Genomic DNA, 19263 nt, shown 5'->3' on the forward strand with positions numbered 1-19263 from the left:
AAAACCGTAGTCTGGCTTTTTTATGGCGGTTTTGGAGCAGTGGCTTCTTCCTTGCTGAGCGACCTTTCAGGTCAGACTTGTTTTACTATGGATGTAGATACTTTTGTAGCTGTTTCCTCCAGCATCTTCACAAGGTCCAATTTGTAAGTCGCTCTGGATAAGAGCGTCTGCTAAATGACTTAAATGTAATGTTAAATGTCCTTTGCTGTTGTTCTGAAATTAAGTTGCACTTTTCGCACCAAATAATGTTCATCTCTAGGAGACAGAATGCATCTCCTTCCTGAGTGGTATGACGGCTGCGTGGTCCCATGGTGTTTATACTTGCGTACTATTGTTTGTACAGATGAACGTGGTACCTTCAGGCATTTGGAAATTTCTCTCAAGGATGAACCAGACTTGTGGAGCTCTATAATGTGTTTTCTGAGGTCTTGGCTGATTTTCTTTTGATTTTCCCAAGATGTCAAGCAAAGAGGCACTGAGTTTGATGGTCGGCCTTGAAATACATCCACAGGTACACCCCAAATTGACTCAAATTATGTCAATTAGCCTATCAGAAGCTTCTAAATCATTTTCTGGAATTTTCCAAGCTGTTTAAAGGTACAGTCAACTTAGTGTGTGTGAACTTCTGACCCACTGGGATTGTGATACAGTGATTTATAAGTGAAATAATCTGTCTGTAAACAATTGTTGGGAAAATTACTTGTGTCATGCACAAAGTAGATGTCCTACCCGACTTGCCAAAACTATAATTTGTTAACAAAAAATGTGTGGAGTGGTTGAGAAACGAGTTTTAATGACTCCAACCTAAGTGTATGTAAACTTCTGACTTCAACTGTACGTTGAAGGGGAGTGGAAAATACAAACGACCTTTTAGGCCAAATTTGACTGAGTTTTAAATAAATAAGTGCATTCATTTCTGACAGACAGCTGAGTGAAAAGAGACAGTGCTTTGTGAAAGATAGGGAAGCCTACCATTTATCTCCAAATCCATGATATCTAAGGCTTTGGGTAGCTTATAAAAATGCAGTTTCTAACTGTCAATCTGGATTTAATCTCTTCACACATGTAGGCCTTATAGATGTGTATTTGGTTTTACTATACTTTAGGGGACCAGAACTCCTCACAAGGATAGTAAAATGAGGAAAATTCAATCAAGTGGGGACATTTTGCCGGTCCCAACAAGGAAAAATACTTTTTTAGTCTTAGTCTTGGGGTTAGGGTTAAGGTCAGAGTTTGGTTTAGGTTTAGGGGTTAGAGAAAATAGGATTTTGAATGGGAATCAATTGTTTGGTCCCCACAAGGATAGTAAAACGTGTGTGTGTGTGTATACATTGTGCTCGTATAGAACTGCTGCTTGTAGAAACAGTGAGGAACTGCAGTACAATTGTATAAAACTGCTCTAAATCAACCTTCATATGAAAACCACACAAAAGTCTAACCCTAAAGCCCAGACTACTGCACATACAAATGCATGGAATGTTGCTCCATTGCAAGGTTGCACAAATGCAAAGGCAGTATTGTCTCATAAAATGTGGTCCACCTTTTTACATCATTGCTCTGTGACTTGAGTAAAAACCCAGTAGAATCTCCAGGATGCATTAACACATAGGGATATATCTGTGCCTCACCACTTGTTCATCTAAAACATGTGCAATAGTCTATTCGATTTTGCTTGAACACCTATCAATTGTCCCTGAAAGAACACCACCACCCCCAGCATCACTGTGCCTCTCCTCCATGTACAGTCCCACAACATAAAGTAGTCTCACTGCTGTCCAATCATTTCTCATTCAGTAAAATTAGAGTGAGAGAGAGATGAGGGTTCCATAGGTAAAACCTGCCGGGCAGAGCGACTACCCTGACTGCATGCCAATGTCCTCATGCCTGATGACCTTGTATGTTATCCAGTAGAAGATGTTGAAGAGGAGGAAGGCCATAGGGAAGGCTGCTCGGGACACAGTGTCAATCCTCTTGGCCCTGTCCACAAACCTTTTTCTTATCACCTCTTTCTCTTTAGGGGTTGGTGGTGCTGGGCTGGGGTTTGAGATGGCGTTTTTAACAGCCGACCCATCCTTCAGACACTGAGTCATGCCGTAACCAGAGAAATTGAAGCGGCCATCCCTCATGTCATCATCCTGGTGAAACAAAACAAAGGCAGAACCATGATGAGTTTGCTTCTGTTCAATGGAGAGAAAGAGTTTCAGACACACTCCCATGTGCACACACACTATGACATTGTGGTGTATGGCCAGTAGCCATGTTCTTGCGTCCTTTTCTTGGCCCGTGACTCAGGTGTTGTACCCTTTACCTGAGGATGCCTCCAGGCGACATCTACAGCTGCTTCATTAACACTGGGGACACAGCTGAATGTCTCCCAGATACACCCTCCCTCCCTCTGCTGCAGCAGCAACAACAAGCGAACACACTTAGATAACCTGACACACTTCAGTCAACAAGTCTCCGACTGCCCTAAATGTTCATTCAGCCCAGTTTCATCATGTCACCCTTCCTTTTGAAAGACACCATTCATATGTTCAGCCATGAAGCCCTGGAATTTGGTGTAGCAGTTACTTGCACCGCCTGCCTTTGGTGCATGTAAGCCTGTGTAAGCGAGGGATTGATCGAATCCTGGTCCCATATTGCATTTTCAACACACATTTTCTCAGTCTTGCCTGTCTCTCCCCATCTCTTCAATAGCAATTAAAAAATACTGGAGTGGAACTCCCAATCTTTAAAAATGGGTAATGAGTCTGGGCTTTGCAGTGACTGTTCTAACGGCAATCCCACTGGGCACAGACGTCAATTGAATGTCTATTCCACGTGGGTTCAACATAATTTCATTGAAATGGAGTAGAAACAATGTTGATTTAAGCAGCATGTGTCCAGTGGGATGCTCCTCAAGACTAGACTGTTTACCTTGTGAGTCCGCCTCTGTCTTCGCCTCAAGCGAAGTAAATCCTTCTGTTGCCTGGAAACAAAGTTAACCCCAGCATATTCCAGTAGGGCAGCGAATACAAACAGGAGACACACGGCCATCCAGATATCAATGGCCTTCACATAGGACACCTGTGACAAGAAACAAACAAACAATAGTTTACTGGGACTGCATAATCCTTCTATGTCCTGGCGTCATGATGCATCGGTCAATTAACATTTCAATGGGATTATTATCTTCCCTCATTGTGCTTTGTTATGTTAATCAGAGTTGATGTAAATTCTAAATCACCATAATTAGAGGGGTGGTATTTGCTAACAAGTGCTTTAAACTTTCAAAGCTGAAATTGATATGAATGATTTCAGCGATAGCACTGGAAGGAAATAATTGCTGCTTCAATTACCAAGGTAACATAAAGGAAACAGTAGCAGTTAGGCTGAAGCCTTCATCTCCAAGCCGGATGTGAGATGGAGGCTAGAATCTGAAGGATGACCTCTTATTCATCCTACAATGACCTCGTCTGTCTCTCAAAATGACAGGTCATTTGCATGGAGAGAAAACAACTCAACGTTGTTGAGTGCTCTTTAGGCATATTGAGCTTTTGTTGCTGTGCCTCTCAAAGTCCTGTCTTAATATTTATCAGCGTTTCTTTCATGCAGGCCTCTTTGACGTGGTCGAGCCCTCCGTGGCCGAGACCTCCGTGGCCGAGCCCGCCGTGGCCGAGCCCGCCGTGGCCGAGCCCTCCGTGGTCATGTGTGGTCCAATGTGTAGGGAAATTATTGATCTTCAAGAGATGACTCACACTGGAGGAGGCCTCTTGCTAGTGTAAGTGTGAATAGCAATTTAGTCTTTGACAGTGCACTGTCGCTGTGTATACACTACTGTTTAATTTAGTCATGTTATATCACCACCTAAATCACTATTCTAACAAGTTAAATACATTTCTTCAATATATTGTGATAATGTTTAATGTTAATGTTGTGTCTGGACCCTGATCTCTCTTTTGAAGAACATATCAAGACCATTTCGAGGACAGCTTTTTTCCATCTACGTAACATTGCAAAAATCAGAAACTTTCTGTCCAAAAATGATGCAGAAAAATTAATCCATGCTTTTTGTCACTTCTAATATATAATATAATAATATATGCCATTTAGCAGACACTTTTATCCAAAGCGACTTACAGTCATGTGTGCATACATTCTACGTATGGGTGGTCCCGGGAATCGAACCCACTACCCTGGCGTTACAAGCGCCATGCTCTACCAACTGAGCTACAGAAGGACTAGGACTAGGACTAGTAGTCTAACTTCTAGGTTAGACTACTGCAATGCTCTATTTTCCGGCTACCCGGATAAAGCACTAAATAAACTTCAGTTAGTGCTAAATACGGCTGCTAGAATCCTAATTAGAACCAAAAAAATTGATCATATTACTCCAGTGCTAGCCTCTCTACACTGGCTTCCTGTCAAAGCAAGGGCTGATTTCAAGGTTTTACTGCTAACCTACAAAGCATTACATGGGCTTGCTCCTTACCCATCTCTCTGATTTGGTCCTGCCGTACATACCTACACGTACGCTACGGTCACAAGACGCAGGCCTCCTAATTGTCCCTAGAATTTCTAAGCAAACAGCTGGAGGCAGGGCTTTCTCCTATAGAGCTCCATTTTTATGGAACGGTCTGCCTACCCATGTCAGAGACGCAAACTCGGTCTCAACCTTTAAGTCTTTACTGAAGACTCATCTCTTCAGTGGGTCATATGATTGAGTGTAGTCTGGCCCAGGAGTGGGAAGGTGAACGGAAAGGCTCTGGAGCAACGAACCGCCCTTGCTGTCTCTGCCTGGCCGGTTCCCCTCTTGCCACTGGGATTCTCTGCCTCTAACCCTGTTACGGGGGCTGAGTCACTGGCTTGCTGGGGCTCTCTCATGCCGTCCCTGGGAGGGGTGCGTCACCTGGGTGGGTTGATTCACTGTTGTGGTCAGCCTGTCTGGGTTGGCCCCCCCCCCCTTGGGTTGTGTCGTGGCGGAGATCTTTGTGGGCTATACTCGGCCTTGTCTCAGGATGGTAAGTTGGTGGTTGAAGATATCCCTCTAGTGGTGTGGGGGCTGTGTTTTGGCAAAGTTGGTGGGGTTATATCCTTCCTGTTTGGCCCTGTCCGGGGGTGTCCTCGGATGGGGCCACAGTGTCTCCTGACCCCTCCTGTCTCAGCCTCCAGTATTTATGCTGCAGTAGTTTATGTGTCGGGGGGCTAGGGTCAGTTTGTTATATCTGGAGTACTTCTCCTGTCCTATTCGGTGTCCTGTGTGAATCTAAGTGTGCGTTCTCTAATTCTCTCCTTCTCTCTTTCTTTCTCTCTCTCGGAGGACCTGAGCCCTAGGACCATGCCCCAGGACTACCTGACATGATGGTTCCTTGCTGTCCCCAGTCCACCTGACTGTGCTGCTGCTCCAGTTTCAACTGTTCTGCCTTATTATTATTTGACCATGCTGGTCATTTATGAACATTTGAACATCTTGGTCATGTTCTGTTATAATCTCTACCCGGCACAGCCAGAAGAGGACTGGCCACCCCACATAGCCTGGTTCCTCTCTAGGTTTCTTCCTAGGTTTTGGCCTTTCTAGGGAGTTTTTCCTAGCCACCGTGCTTTTACACCTGCATTGTTTGCTGTTTGGGGTTTTAGGCTGGGTTTCTGTACAGCACTTTGAGATATCAGCTGATGTACGAAGGGCTATATAAATACATTTGATTTGATTTGATGTAATTTTTAAAGGTCTTCTCTGTTTTGCAACTTATTGATTTTAAAAATTAAAGACTTCACAAATGCATTGATATTCGCTTGATATAAATCTATTGATTGATTATCTATTGCCCTAGGCCACTTGAATCAGAACCCAATACTCAAAATTCAGGGAAGCATGGAGACTTCAACCTTAGGCATATTTACATTTTATGAGCAGTATCTGATTATGTACGACTTCGAAAAGGAGTAGGAAATGGAATATTGATTGATCTGAACATGGCCCAGTATCCCTCTCTCCTCCATCAGATTGTCCACTCACCCTGCTTGGGTTAACAATATTACCTTAGGAAGGGAGGCTCTGGAGCCGGAGCTCTGGGTTGTCATGGTGAGCACAGTGGTGATGCCTAGCGCTACCCTGGCGGGTGCAGCGTCCATGTTGATCCAGAAGGAGACCCAGGAGAGGATGACAATGAGGAGGCTGGGGATATACATCTGGATCAGGTAGTAACCCATCTGTCTCTCCAAGTGGAACTTCACCTCAATGCAGGTGAATTTACCTGGAGAACAAAACACACTGACACCTCAGATCAGGGATGGTGTGGTGAGAGGTGTGGTGTGTGCGTGAGAATGTCTGTGAATGTGTGTGTGTACAGTGTGTGTGTGTGTGTGTGTGTGTGTGTGGTTCTCTGACCGGTGTTGTAGCTTTTGGTACAGTATCCCAGCTCCTTCTCATCTCTCATGATAAACTGGGGGAGGGTCAGCCCTGCGGCCACCTGCACCGGATTTTTGTCCTTGCTCTCCCACTCAAAGATCAAGTCATTCATGGTGTAGCCAACTGAGGAATTAATGAATACAGCAAAGATGTATGAGAGGTTATTGCATTTTTACAAACCATGTTGCATGTGCTTTACCATGTGGGATGTAAGGAGCAGTCACTTACAGCTCTCCAGTTGCATGGTACAGATCTGCATGTCCATGGGAAAGTTCTTCAGATCCATTGGACAAGATAGAATGAGAGTCAACCTTTGAAGAAGAGACATGTAAAGGTAAGGAGTCAACTGTGCAGGCATTCTTTGTGAATGTACAAATAAATTATATAAATTATGTAGATACGGGCTTATTACATTATTGTGTTCTATACCTCACTCAATAGATGCATGTAATGTAAAAGTACAAATCTTATATGGAACCTAATTTTTACTGTTTCAAGATTTAAATACAAGCTCCCTACAATGTATGCCATGGTGAATACTTCTGGCGCCGACAGAGATGGCCGCCTCACCTCGCGTTCCTAGGAAACTATGCAGTTTTTTGTTTTTTTACGTGTTATTTCTTACATTAGTATCCCAGGTCATCTTAGGTTTCATTACATACAGTCGAGAAGAACTACTGAATGTAAGATCAGCGTCAACTCACCATCAGTATGACCAAGAATATGATTTTCGAGACGCGGATCCTGTGTTCTGCCTTTCAACCAGGACAACGGAATGGATCCCAGCCGGCGACCCCAAAAAAAACGACTCCGTAAAAGAGGGAAACAAGGCGGTCTTCTGGTCAGACTCCAGAGATGGGCACATTGTGCACCACTCCCTAGCATTCTTCTCGCCAATGTCCAGTCTCTTGACAACAAGGTTGATGAAATCCGTGCAAGGGTAGAATTCCAGAGGGACATCAGAGACTGTAACATTCTTTGCTTCACGGAAACATGGCTCACTGGAGAGACGCTATCGGAGGCGGTGCAGCCAGCGGGTTTCTCCACGCATCGCGCCGACAGAAACAAACATCTTTCTGGTAAGAAGAGGGGCGGGGGCGTATGCCTTTTGGCTAACGAGACATGGTGTGATCAAAGAAACATACAGGAACTCAAATCCTTCTGTTCACCTGATTTAGAATTCCTCACAATCAAATGTCGACCGCATTATCTACCAAGAGAATTCTCTTCGATTATAATCACAGCCGTATATATTCCCCCCCAAGCAGACACATCGATGGCTCTGAACGAACTTTATTTGACTCTTTACAAACTGGAATCCATTTATCCGGAGCATATAAGGCCCTGCCCCGCCCTCCTTTCGGAAAAGCTGACCACGACTCCATTTTGTTGATCCCTGCCTACAGACAGAAACTAAAACAAGAAGCTCCCACGCTGAGGTCTGTCAACGCTGGTCCGACCAAGCTGATTCCACACTCCAAGACTGCTTCCATCACGTGGACTGGGATGTTTCGTATTGCATCAGAACAACATTGATGAATACGCTGATTCGGTGTGCGAGTTCATTAGAACGTGCATTGAAGATGTCGTTCCCATAGCAACGATTAAAACATTCCCTAACCAGAAACCGTGGATTGATGGCAGCATTCGCGTGAAACTGAAAGCGCGTACCACTGCTTTTAATCAGGGCAAGGTTACTGGTAACATGACCGAATACAAACAGTGCAGCTATTCCCTCCGCAAGGCTATCAAACAAGCTAAGCGTCAGTATAGAGACAAAGTAGAATCTCAACTCAACGGCTCAGACACGAGGTATCTGGCAGGGTCTACAGTCAATCACGGACTACAAGAAGAAAACCAGCCCCGTCACAGACCAGGATGTCTTGCTCCCAGGCAGACTAAATAACTTTTTGGCCCGCTTTGAGGACAATACAGTGCCACTGACACGGCCTGCAACGAAAACATGCAGACTCTCCTTCACTGCAGCCCAGGTGAGTAAAACATTTAAACGTGTTAACCCTCGCAAGGCTGCAGACCCAGACGGCATCCCCAGCCACGCCCTCAGAGCATGCGCAGACCAGCTGGCCGGTGTGTTTACGGACATATTCAATCAATCCCTATACCAGTCTGCTGTTCCCACATGCTTCAAGAGGGCCACCATTGTTCCTGTTCCCAAGAAAGCTAAGGTAACTGAGCTAAACGACTACCGCCCCGTAGCACTCACTTCCGTCATCATGAAGTGCTTTGAGAGACTAGTCAAGGACCATATCACCTCCACCCTACCTGACACCCAAGGCCCACTCCAATTTGCTTACTGCCCAAATAGGTCTACAGACGATGCAATCTCAACCACACTGCACACTGCCATAACCCATCTGGACAAGAGGAATACCTATGTGAGAATGCTGTTCATCGACTACAGCTCGGCATTCAACACCATAGTACCCTCCAAGCTCGTCATCAAGCTCGAGACCCTGGGCCTCGACCCCGCCCTGTGCAACTGGGTACTGGACTTCCTGACGGGCCGCCCCCAGGTGGTGAGGGTAGGCAACAACATCTCCTCCCGCTGATCCTCAACACTGGGGCCCCACAAGAGTGCGTTCTGAGCCCGCTCCTGTACTCCCTGTTCACCCACGACTGCGTGGCCACTCACGCCTCCAACTCAATCATCAAGTTTGCGGACGACACAACAGTGGTAGGCTTGATTACCAACAACGACGAGACGGCCTACAGGGAGGAGGTGAGGGCCCTCGGAGTGTGGTGTCAGGAAAATAACCTCACACTCAACGTCAACAAAACTAAGGAGATTATTGTGGACTTCAGGAAACAGCAGAGGGAACACCCCCCTATTCACATCGATGGAACAGTAGTGGAGAGGGTAGTAAGTTTTAAGTTCCTCGGCATACACATCACAGACAAACTGAATTGGTCCACTCACACAGACAGCATCGTGAAGAAGGCGCAGCAGCGCCTCTTCAACCTCAGGAGGCTGAAGAAATTCGGCTTGTCACCAAAAGCACTCACAAACTTCTACAGATGCAAAATCGAGAGCATCCTGGTGGGCTGTATCACCGCCTGGTACGGCAACTGCTCCGCCCACAACCGTAAGGCTCTCCAGAGGTTAGTGAGGTCTGCACAACATATCACCGGGGGCAAACTACCTGCCCTCCAGGACACCTACACCACCCGATGTCACAGGAAGGCCAAAAAGATCATCAAGGACAACAACCACCCGAGCAGCAGCCTGTTCACCCCGCTATCATCCAGAAGGCGAGGTCAGTACAGGTGCATCAAAGCTGGGACCGAGAGATTGAAAAACAGCTTCTATCTCAAGGCCATCAGACTGTTAAACAGCCACCACTAACATTGAGTGGCTGCTGCCAACACACTGACACTGACTCAACTCCAGCCACTTTAATAATGGGAATTGATGAGAAATGATGTAAAATATATCACTAGCCACTTTAAGCAATGCTACCTAATATAATGTTACATACCCTACATTATTCATCTCATATGCATACGTATATACTGTACTCTATATCATCTACTGCATCCTTATGTAATACATGTATCACTAGCCACTTTAACTATGCCACTTTGTTTACATACTCATCTCATATGTATATACTGTACTCGATACCATCTACTGTATCTTGCCTATGCTGCTCTCTACCATCACTCATTCATATATCTTTATGTACATATTCTTTATCCCCTTACACTGTGTATAAGACAGTAGTTTTGGAATTGTTAGTTAGATTACTTGTTGGTTATTACTGCATTGTCGGAACTAGAAGCACAAGCATTTCGCTACACTCGCATTAACATCTGCTAACCATGTGTGTGTGACAAATAAAATTTGATTTGACTTGATACTGTGTACACTATGTGATAAACATATACTCCTCTCCTGCAGTCAATGCTCTTTCTCCTTCCCCTCTGAGAGCCTCCTCCTCCCACACAGCATGTGGGATTCCCTTCAGCAGGTTCTTATCACACTTTCATTACTGGACAGTTATTGCGTCTGAGATGTATTGTCGTCTGCAGTCTGCTCTCTCTCTCATCTCTTCTCTCATGAATGGAGCGAGTGGCTAACCACCTTTCATCTGTTCTCTCAGAACCCCCTGCCTCCCTCCACACCTGGGCTCCCCCGCCTGAATCAGCTCTCCAAATGGACAAAATTGAGCTGCATTATTCCGTTCCCTTGAGGTTTAAATCTGAGGCTGAGTTGTGTGACTGAAGTGATATTGAAATGAAATGAAATGTTATGTAATGTAAGTGTAGTAGTGATTTTTGTAGGAGGAGGCTATTGTATGAAAGTTACCCATGTCTCATCTACTACGAGTGGGCTGCATCTACAGCAAAGTGATTCCATCTTACTGATCCCATGCAATGCTAGGAATGAAGCAAATGCCCAGTGGAAATTAATAGCCTACATGAGCGGCTTTTTTTCCATACTCCGTCCCTGAACGTATTCTAAATATCTTTGGAGAAAAATTCCCTGTAGCCTTTGGCTACTCAAGTAGTTTGTGTCTATGGAGACTCTTAGTGGAGACCATATTGCAGCCAATTCCTCCAGGTAAAGGAATGCTTTATTGAGATGAATCCCATGAAACCAGAGAGGTAGTCTTTGATGTTTCTTACAAAAGTAATTACATGTGCGTTAAGGGCTTGGAAGTAGACTAACGTTGACTGTCTGCTGACATTTCACTGGATTTGAATATTTTCTTTGTTTGGATGTTTCCAACAGGAAATGTTCTGTGTGACCTTGTTCTACATCTCTCCAGCCTATTTCATTCATTTCCCCAATCAATAGAGTTGAGTCCACCATTCAATGCATGCTCCACATCTGACCTGATACTGTACAGGACGGTACCATCTTTGAAGACCCTCAGGAGCTTGTTGTCTGTGGTGACATCATGGAAGTTGGCACCTTTCTCATTGGCGAAGAACAGGTCAGGTTTCCAGATAGAATCCAACATGGACGGATCCAGGTCCAGAGAGGAGTCTGGGTATTTGCTGTACGCCAGCCGAGGGTCTCTCCACTTCTGTCGCAGGAAGATGTTCACTCTGTAATCCTAGAGTAAATAGTGAAATCAGCTTTAGAACGGCTTTATTTTGACATATTAACTACTTTTGTCTATCCCCATTAAATATACATTACTCTACTTTTGATGACTAGAATATGTTGGGTCTGGTCACTTACTCATGACTGGTCACTTACTCATGACTGGTCACTTACTCATGACTGGTCACTGGTCACTTACTCATGACTGGTCACTTACTCATGACTGGTCACTGGTCACTTACTCATGAAAACATTATTTTGCTGTGGACTTTTACATATTTAGAATGATAGTGTTACTAATACAAAACATTAACCTCTTAATATGTTGGCCAAATGCCTGCCTCAGGTTTTTGGTTCCATCGTAGTGACATGCAGCATTACATTATGCAGCATTACATTTGGCACCTAATATTGCACCAATGATACTAATATTAATATCAATGGTAATAGACTACAGACACTGTGGGATGACCACAACCTTAACTGGAGAAATTGCTCAATTATTTGTTTTACATAGAATTGTAATATGATAAATAATAGCATGAATGAATGGATGCAATACATGGATTTCAATACATATTTGTATGTTTGTAAATCACAGCGCAATACCATCATCTAAAATCCAAATGACATTTTAAGAGTAGATACAAATTTGTTGAAAAGAGCCATCAAAAAATTGCAGCCATCGGTCTAACTTAGTTACTTGCTCCATATGATCAGTTTCCTCTGTTATTGCTGAAGTGCCATAATAGGAGATAGATGATGTTTGGGTGACCCAGGAAGTAGAAGCAGAAAGTACATTGAAGTTTGAAGACGCATTTAGTATTGACTCATGCAGGTTTTAAGAAGCTCGATTGCAGATGAACAGACCGTATCAGATGAGATGCCTTTTCTCTCCCTTTCAGAACCGACCTCTTTGGTAGGCAGTAGTGTATTTGCGGTCAACAGTCTATTGGCAGTCCCAGATGTGTATGCTTATGTGTGACAAGGTATTGAACAATTGTGGGCAAATGTTTGAACCCCAGCTCAGCTGGCAAATACCGTCATTGCGATATAACTATTGAATGGGATCTCAATGCGTATTCTAGGTTTGCTATTGTTTACCCCTTGGGCAGTTGCATGTCTTGAGATATTACACCCGATCAATCTGATTAAATCTCACACCTACAGCTATTGGCTGCAATTAAAGTGAATTATGTGCTTGCATTCACTGTGTAAATGATTAAAACAGAACTAACTTAACACATGTACAAGGGAGTGTCATGGGAATAGCAATCCAACATTGCCTTGTGTATAGAGTGCTATACTTGCCCCCTGGAGCTGCCAATAGACTAAGGGGATGGGACAAAGTGAATCATCGCACATGAAGAAGTAAACGTTGAAAACATCCATAAACTAAAAGGAAAATTAGCTCATGAACAGCAAAGAAATGATTTGGATTGGATGATTTAAATCTTAAACTCCAGAGGAGAAAAATAGCCAGGCTGAAGACAACATGACCAAGCACAACACTCCAACTCACCATTGTAGTTTCTGCTATAGAACCAAAGCTGTTGATAAATATGTTGCAGGTAACATTAACTGGGGGACCTGCAGGTTGGAGGACAGATAGCACATTGACATGTTTGACAGGGAAGAGGTAAAGCAAGAAGACGTTCGGGACACTTACCATGCTGGTCTCTGTGACCGAGCCCAAAGCTGTTGATAAAAATATTGCATGTAAAGTTTACAGGGGGACCTGTGAAATGCAGCGAGAATGAGGTGACAAAAAGTCAATACGTTTTTTTTAGCCCTTAATTATCCTGTGCCATCTGCACGGGGTGCTTTAGCAAATAGAGGTGAGTGAGGTTGAGGAAGATAGTGATGCAATATCTGTTGGACGTAACTTGAGTGTAATAATGTATCTATCACCAAAATATGGGCTGTATGTATTTCTGTCAACATAAGAAATGCATGTTCTCCTAAGCACGCCATGCAAGTCATAAAGCCACAGATAGTCGTTGACTAATCTCATCACCAAGTGTTTGTCTTCAAAAGCAGGCCTGGTACAGTAATAAGACCAGGTAAAAAAAATGGCGGAATCATTATTCAACAAACAGTGGTATCGTTCAGAAATACTGACTTCACTAAATCAAGAAGGATGACAACAAATGTTTTACTGGAATGGGTTAAAGGACAGACAAAAACACATGCTGAAAGACAAACCGAGAGACACGTTGACACACACACACACACACACACACACACACACACACACACACACACACACACACACACACACACACACACACACACACACACACACACACACACACTGGCATTAAACAGTGGCACATGCAAACAGAACAGTTAATTTAGTGTCACAAGCATTATGCTGATATCTTTGAGGACTGGTGGCAGAATGACTGGTAAATACATTAACAGTGGGAAAAGAATAGTAGGAAATAGTAAACCCTGTGTCATCTCAACGCCCTTCACTGACATGAGTTCTCCAAGCAGCCTTCACTGACATGAGTTCTCCAAGCAGCCTTCACTGACATGAGTTCTCCAAGCAGCCTTCACTGACATGAGTTCTCCAAGCAGCCTTCACTGACATGAGTTCTCCAAGCAGCCTTCACTGACATGAGTTCTCCAAACAGCCTTCACTGACATGAGTTCTCCAAGCAGCCTTCACTGACATGAGTTCTCCAAGCAGCCTTCACTGACATGAGTTCTCCAAGCAGCCTTCACTGACATGAGTTCTCCAAACAGCCTTCACTGACATGAGTTCTCCAAGCAGCCTTCACTGACATGAGTTCTCCAAGCAGCCTTCACTGACATGAGTTCTCCAAGCAGCCTTCACTGACATGAGTTCTCCAAGCAGCCTTCACTGACATGAGTTCTCCAAGCAGCCTTCACTGACATGAGTTTTCCAAGCAGCCTTCACTGACATGAGTTCTCCAAGCAGCCTTCACTGACATGAGTTCTCCAAGCAGCCTTCACTGACATGAGTTCTCCAAGCAGCCTTCACTGACATGAGTTCTCCAAGCAGCCTTCACTGACATGAGTTCTCCATGAGTTCACTGACATGAGTTCTCCAAGCAGCCTTCACTGACATGAGTTTTCCAAGCAGCCTTCACTGACATGAGTTCTCCAAGCAGCCTTCACTGACATGAGTTCTCCAAGCAGCCTTCACTGACATGAGTTCACCAAGCAGCCTCAGACAGCAAAGACCCTTTAAAGCAGCGCTAAATCTTGGTCTCTGTGTTAAGATGTGAGCACAGTGCCCTTCCCCTGTGTATTCATCAATATTCAATGTGACGTGGTGGTATTAATATTTGCCTCTGTTTGTAGTCGGGCAACTACATTTAATGTCAGTAACAACATTTTTATGGAATAACTCTGCACAACAACCTCGGCAAGGAAATGTAGGTCAGGCTCCAGCAGCACTGTGGGGAATAGTGTGACACAGTATGGTTTGTAAGTGATAAACTAGCATCATCTATGTATATCCCTGTATACTGTACATGGATGTGCAAATGTACTGTAAGTGTGTGTGTGTGCGTGCATGCGCATGTGTTGGTGTGGTATTACACCTCATTAGACTGGAATTCTCTATCTGCCAGAGACTCTGTCCTTCATCAATTTACCAGACAAGGTAAGATCATGTTTTTCACTCCAGACTTTTTTTTCACCTCTACTCCAACATTCTCCCATATCCATATACTGATTAAAATTGTTTCTGCTTTTCAGAACAGACAAGTCTTCCCCTAATCTTAAGTCAATTTCTGAGGTCTTGTCTACACTTGTTTTCCATTCTTCCAGACAGAGTGGATAGATCTGGGCCAATGTTTCTGGGTTGAGGCTGAGTCTTACTGACCAATCTCAGACTGGGTTTCCTGTGCTATTCTCCTCACAGTGGCCTTCTCTTCAGCATTGTTCCACCACTAGTCTCCCAGCCCTCCTGACCCAGCCTGCCTGCCTCCCTGTCTGGGGTGTGCCCCTGCCTGCCTCCCTGTCTGGGGTGTGCCCCTGCCTGCCTCCCTGTCTGGGGTGTGCCCCTGCCTGCCTCCCTGTCTGGGGTGTGCCCCTGCCTGCTGTTGACGTTTATTGTCATGAATCTTGCACTGGAGGAAGAACTTATATTGTAAAAATAATGAAAACAAAAATGTAAGGTTAGGCATTAGGCATAGCAGTGTGGTTAAGGTTAGGTTTAAATGAATTGTATGACTTTGTGGCTGTGCTAGCTAGTGACCACTCTGTAGAGCTGCCTCCAGGGCAAGATTCATGACAATAAATGCCAACCTGCTCCATGAGCCCCACCAATGAGTTCCCTTCCCTCTCCTTACTCAGCTCCATCACAGTGACAGATGCTGTGTCTCTCCCCCTCACCACAACACAACAATAGAGGAACTCAACAGCCCACAGTCTAGCCAGAGGGAACCAATCCCTCATCTGTGGCTGTCACTGTGGCACCATCGTTGTTTTGGGGCCCACATCTATAACTTTAAGCTCATTATTGTTTTTATAGTGTTGAATACTGATGGTAAATATAGCTGTTGCACACTATAAATGACAATTGAGGAAATAGCTATAGTTATTGGGTGTTGTGATGTTGGGCTGAGATATAAAACTATATCTAGCCTACTGCGTGGTTCTGGTGTGAGCCCTTCATGTTCGATAGCTCAATCTCATAAATCCTACAGGGATGAGGATGTCACTGTCTACAAGTGTGATTGATAGCCATTCTTCTTTAAATATTTAAGGGGTGGCTTTCATCAATAGACAAATACATCATTCATGTTCTTAATGGGCCTTATTTACAATTGATGGGTTTTTAAGTTGAGAATGTATACATTGTTCAAAATATGCCCTGTTGACTTTTGAGGGTGTGTTCAGTTGAGAATGTATACACCTACATCATTATATGTAAGGGATGTCAATACTTTAGAAAATTAAATACAGTCATATAGGTGGATACACTGATAATTCCAGATGCATTTTATGCGAATTGTTTGTAATCCACACTAAACAAGTCATAGGAAAGCCAATTAAAAACCAACCTTTGAAGTTCGGTCTTATTCGTGCATCATAACCCGATGTTCTACCCATCAATGAGTCCAGAAAGTCTGAGGGAGACAAGTTAGTAGTAGATCCTGATCTGGACTCAGGCTCCTTGGCATCCACCACCCTGTGAGAAACAAACGAAAAACACCTACTTAGTCCAAAGTGTGGTGAAATCATTTCTATTTAAACACAACCTAAGATGATCCTGGCCTGAATAAGTATTAAGATAAACACAAATGCGATTCAAATTCTATGATTATGGAGAATTACAAGTGTGGAACATATTGGCAGACAAGGTGTGCAATAAGCCTCTCGTCACTGTAATGGAGAATTGGCATCGTGACTCTCCTCATTGTATACCTATTGGCTATGCACATTTTGAAATAAATCACTCCGGCATAGGCTACTATAATTTCACAACGTTTTGACAACGCCCACAGAGTTAGAGGCAGTGATTAGCTTGGCTACACATCCTAAACTATATTTTCAGTCCAATGACTGAACATTAAAGCTGTATGATTTCTACCTTCCATTAGTAACATTGGAACTTTGAGGTCCATGAGAAAATAATGTGTTAATTTTAGGTAGGTTCATATTACATATCCTAAACTTTGTTTTAATGGCAACGCACTTTGCCTTTTCAAACGATTAAAATTACAGTTGAATAGACTACATATACATACATCCAAGAAAGTATCTAATTCGATCTGGAATAGTTGTATTTGTTTATGTTAAATGGCCAATAACGTAGCCGTTCACCTACCTGCTGTTGTTGGTCTCCATTAAACATGCAAATAAAGCAGTCAAGACTTTGATAAAGGGGCGATTCATTCCTCTTGATTTTTTATTTCTTCACTTCTTTATTTCTTCCATATGTGAATGCTGGTCAAACACACAATCCAAGCAGCAGTATCGCTTTATTTCTGACCAAAGCGCAGTCGGGTGTTCTCGTGGCACACAGAGAATACGCAGGTGGCATTCCAGTCCGTAGGATCATAGTTTAGTTTGATGAAACACTGGTTCCAAGAATCATAAATTCTTAGTCATTGCCGCCAAAAAAAAGAACCTGTAAAAAAAACGTCGTGACCTGACACAATTCGCCGAGTCGTCAATGAGGCGTTCTCACTTTCATTCAGAAACTCACTGAAAACAGATGTATGTTCTGAAAAACATATAGCGGCGTTGAAGCATAATCTTTCCTTGCGTTGAACACTGTCCACTGCTGGAATGGAGACAAGTGGACGCCTCTTCAGATTCAGCACTTGGATAGCTCCCGTTACCTTTGCGCGCAAGCGCACCATTAAGAACTGGAGGGCGCGAGTTGATTTTCAATATGTCATATAAATGAGGAATACAACATTTTCAAAAATAAATTCAAATTAGCGTTGTTAATGATCCAAATTCCTGTGTTTCGAGTAAAATTCCCCTGAAAGCTGTCCATAAAAAGGTATGGACATGGAAGTGCTCAGGTCAGGAGGGACTGCACACAGATGTTGTGTGCCAGAACATCTTGTTGTCAGACAATAGTTTTCTAGAATGTTTCATCACCTGACACTCGCTGGCTGGCTGCCTGCAACCAGGTCTCAGAGCACTTCATATTATTCTGTAAGTAAATCTGAGACACTCCATTTAGTTTGATATATTACGTTTCATGTAGTATGTATTAATATGTGGATGTCCATCACCCATTTCGTACGATATCATATGAATTAAAATTCGTATTATAAGGTAAGAATTTGTTACGAATTGTAGCTAGCTGGCTAACGTTAGTAAGCAGTTGCTAATCTACAGATAGTTTGTTGATAGTATAACCATCTGTAGATCCCCTATACGGGACTATCTGAATAAAGTGTGACCCAAATGATTAATGTTTTCCAATGGAGACACACATACGGCAATTAACCACCTAGAAAAGAGAGATTAACAGCATCCTCTGTGAGCAGTAACAGGTATACTAACAACATTTAGGTTGGTGCTGCAAAACCAGCACCAACCAGAGTCTAAATGGATTGCACTATAAACCAGGCAATGTAAAATTCTCAATACCACATAGAGCAGGAAGCAACAGTGGCCAATCTCACTTGTATCTGAGCAGTTATATGAAAGAAAGGCTTGTCCTGCTTTGTGCCTTATTTTAATGGGCATTGGAAGTCCTGGGTGAGTGAAAGAGACAGCTCTAGTCGGGGGATTAGGGTGTTTTATTATTGTTAAACCCACAGATTGATACATCTCTCTTTCCTTTTGGTGACGTGCAGAATGGGATTTAAATTCCTTAATTATCTGACGGTTATCTGATCCACCTGCCCAAAGGTCCTTACTGATGGGATCTAATGACCATTTGGAGTGGGGACTGGAGGTTGGAACATGGTCAAGCCAATTGTAGCTGTCTTTGGACTCAGAGTGACTACGGATGGGGTCAGTGTGTCTTGATCCTCTATACATTGTCTCATTACTTATTCATCATACATCCTGTCTGGGTTTATTTAATGAGATATGGGAAGAGTTTCTGGTTGATCAGTGAAACCTTCTCTAAGATAACGTTTGCCAAGATGAGGGTTTCTCTTTAGGGATGTTAAGAGATTTCTCTGGGATCTGAGACAAGATATGTTTTGGTGTGTGTGTTGTGTACAAAAGTCTTCCTATTCACGGAAAACAGGAGGGGAACGATTGCAGCTCATTACAATAGGCCAAGGCGACTTTAATAAAGATTGGGAAACACCCCCGGCTGCATGTTTGGGGTTTTGCTCTAGCACTACAT

At 43.6% G+C, this 19263-nt stretch overlaps 1 protein-coding gene across 1 annotated transcript; it reads right to left on the minus strand.

Moving 5' to 3' along the window:
• Positions 1-728: 728 nt before the first annotated feature.
• On the minus strand, positions 729-17831 carry glra2 (glycine receptor, alpha 2). Its single transcript, XM_046338535.1, has 9 exons — positions 17269-17831; positions 16502-16629; positions 12982-13049; positions 11246-11469; positions 6617-6699; positions 6368-6511; positions 6019-6233; positions 2917-3066; positions 729-2135 (listed from the first exon to the last, which is right to left on the minus strand). Exons 1-9 carry the CDS (start codon positions 17334-17336, stop codon positions 1854-1856), a joined length of 1362 nt encoding a protein of 453 aa, XP_046194491.1. The 5' UTR covers positions 17337-17831; the 3' UTR covers positions 729-1853.
• Between the last annotated feature and the right edge of the window lie 1432 nt (positions 17832-19263).

The sequence above is a fragment of the Oncorhynchus gorbuscha genome, linkage group LG01, assembly GCF_021184085.1.
Source record: "Oncorhynchus gorbuscha isolate QuinsamMale2020 ecotype Even-year linkage group LG01, OgorEven_v1.0, whole genome shotgun sequence".
NCBI lineage: Eukaryota > Metazoa > Chordata > Actinopteri > Salmoniformes > Salmonidae > Oncorhynchus > Oncorhynchus gorbuscha.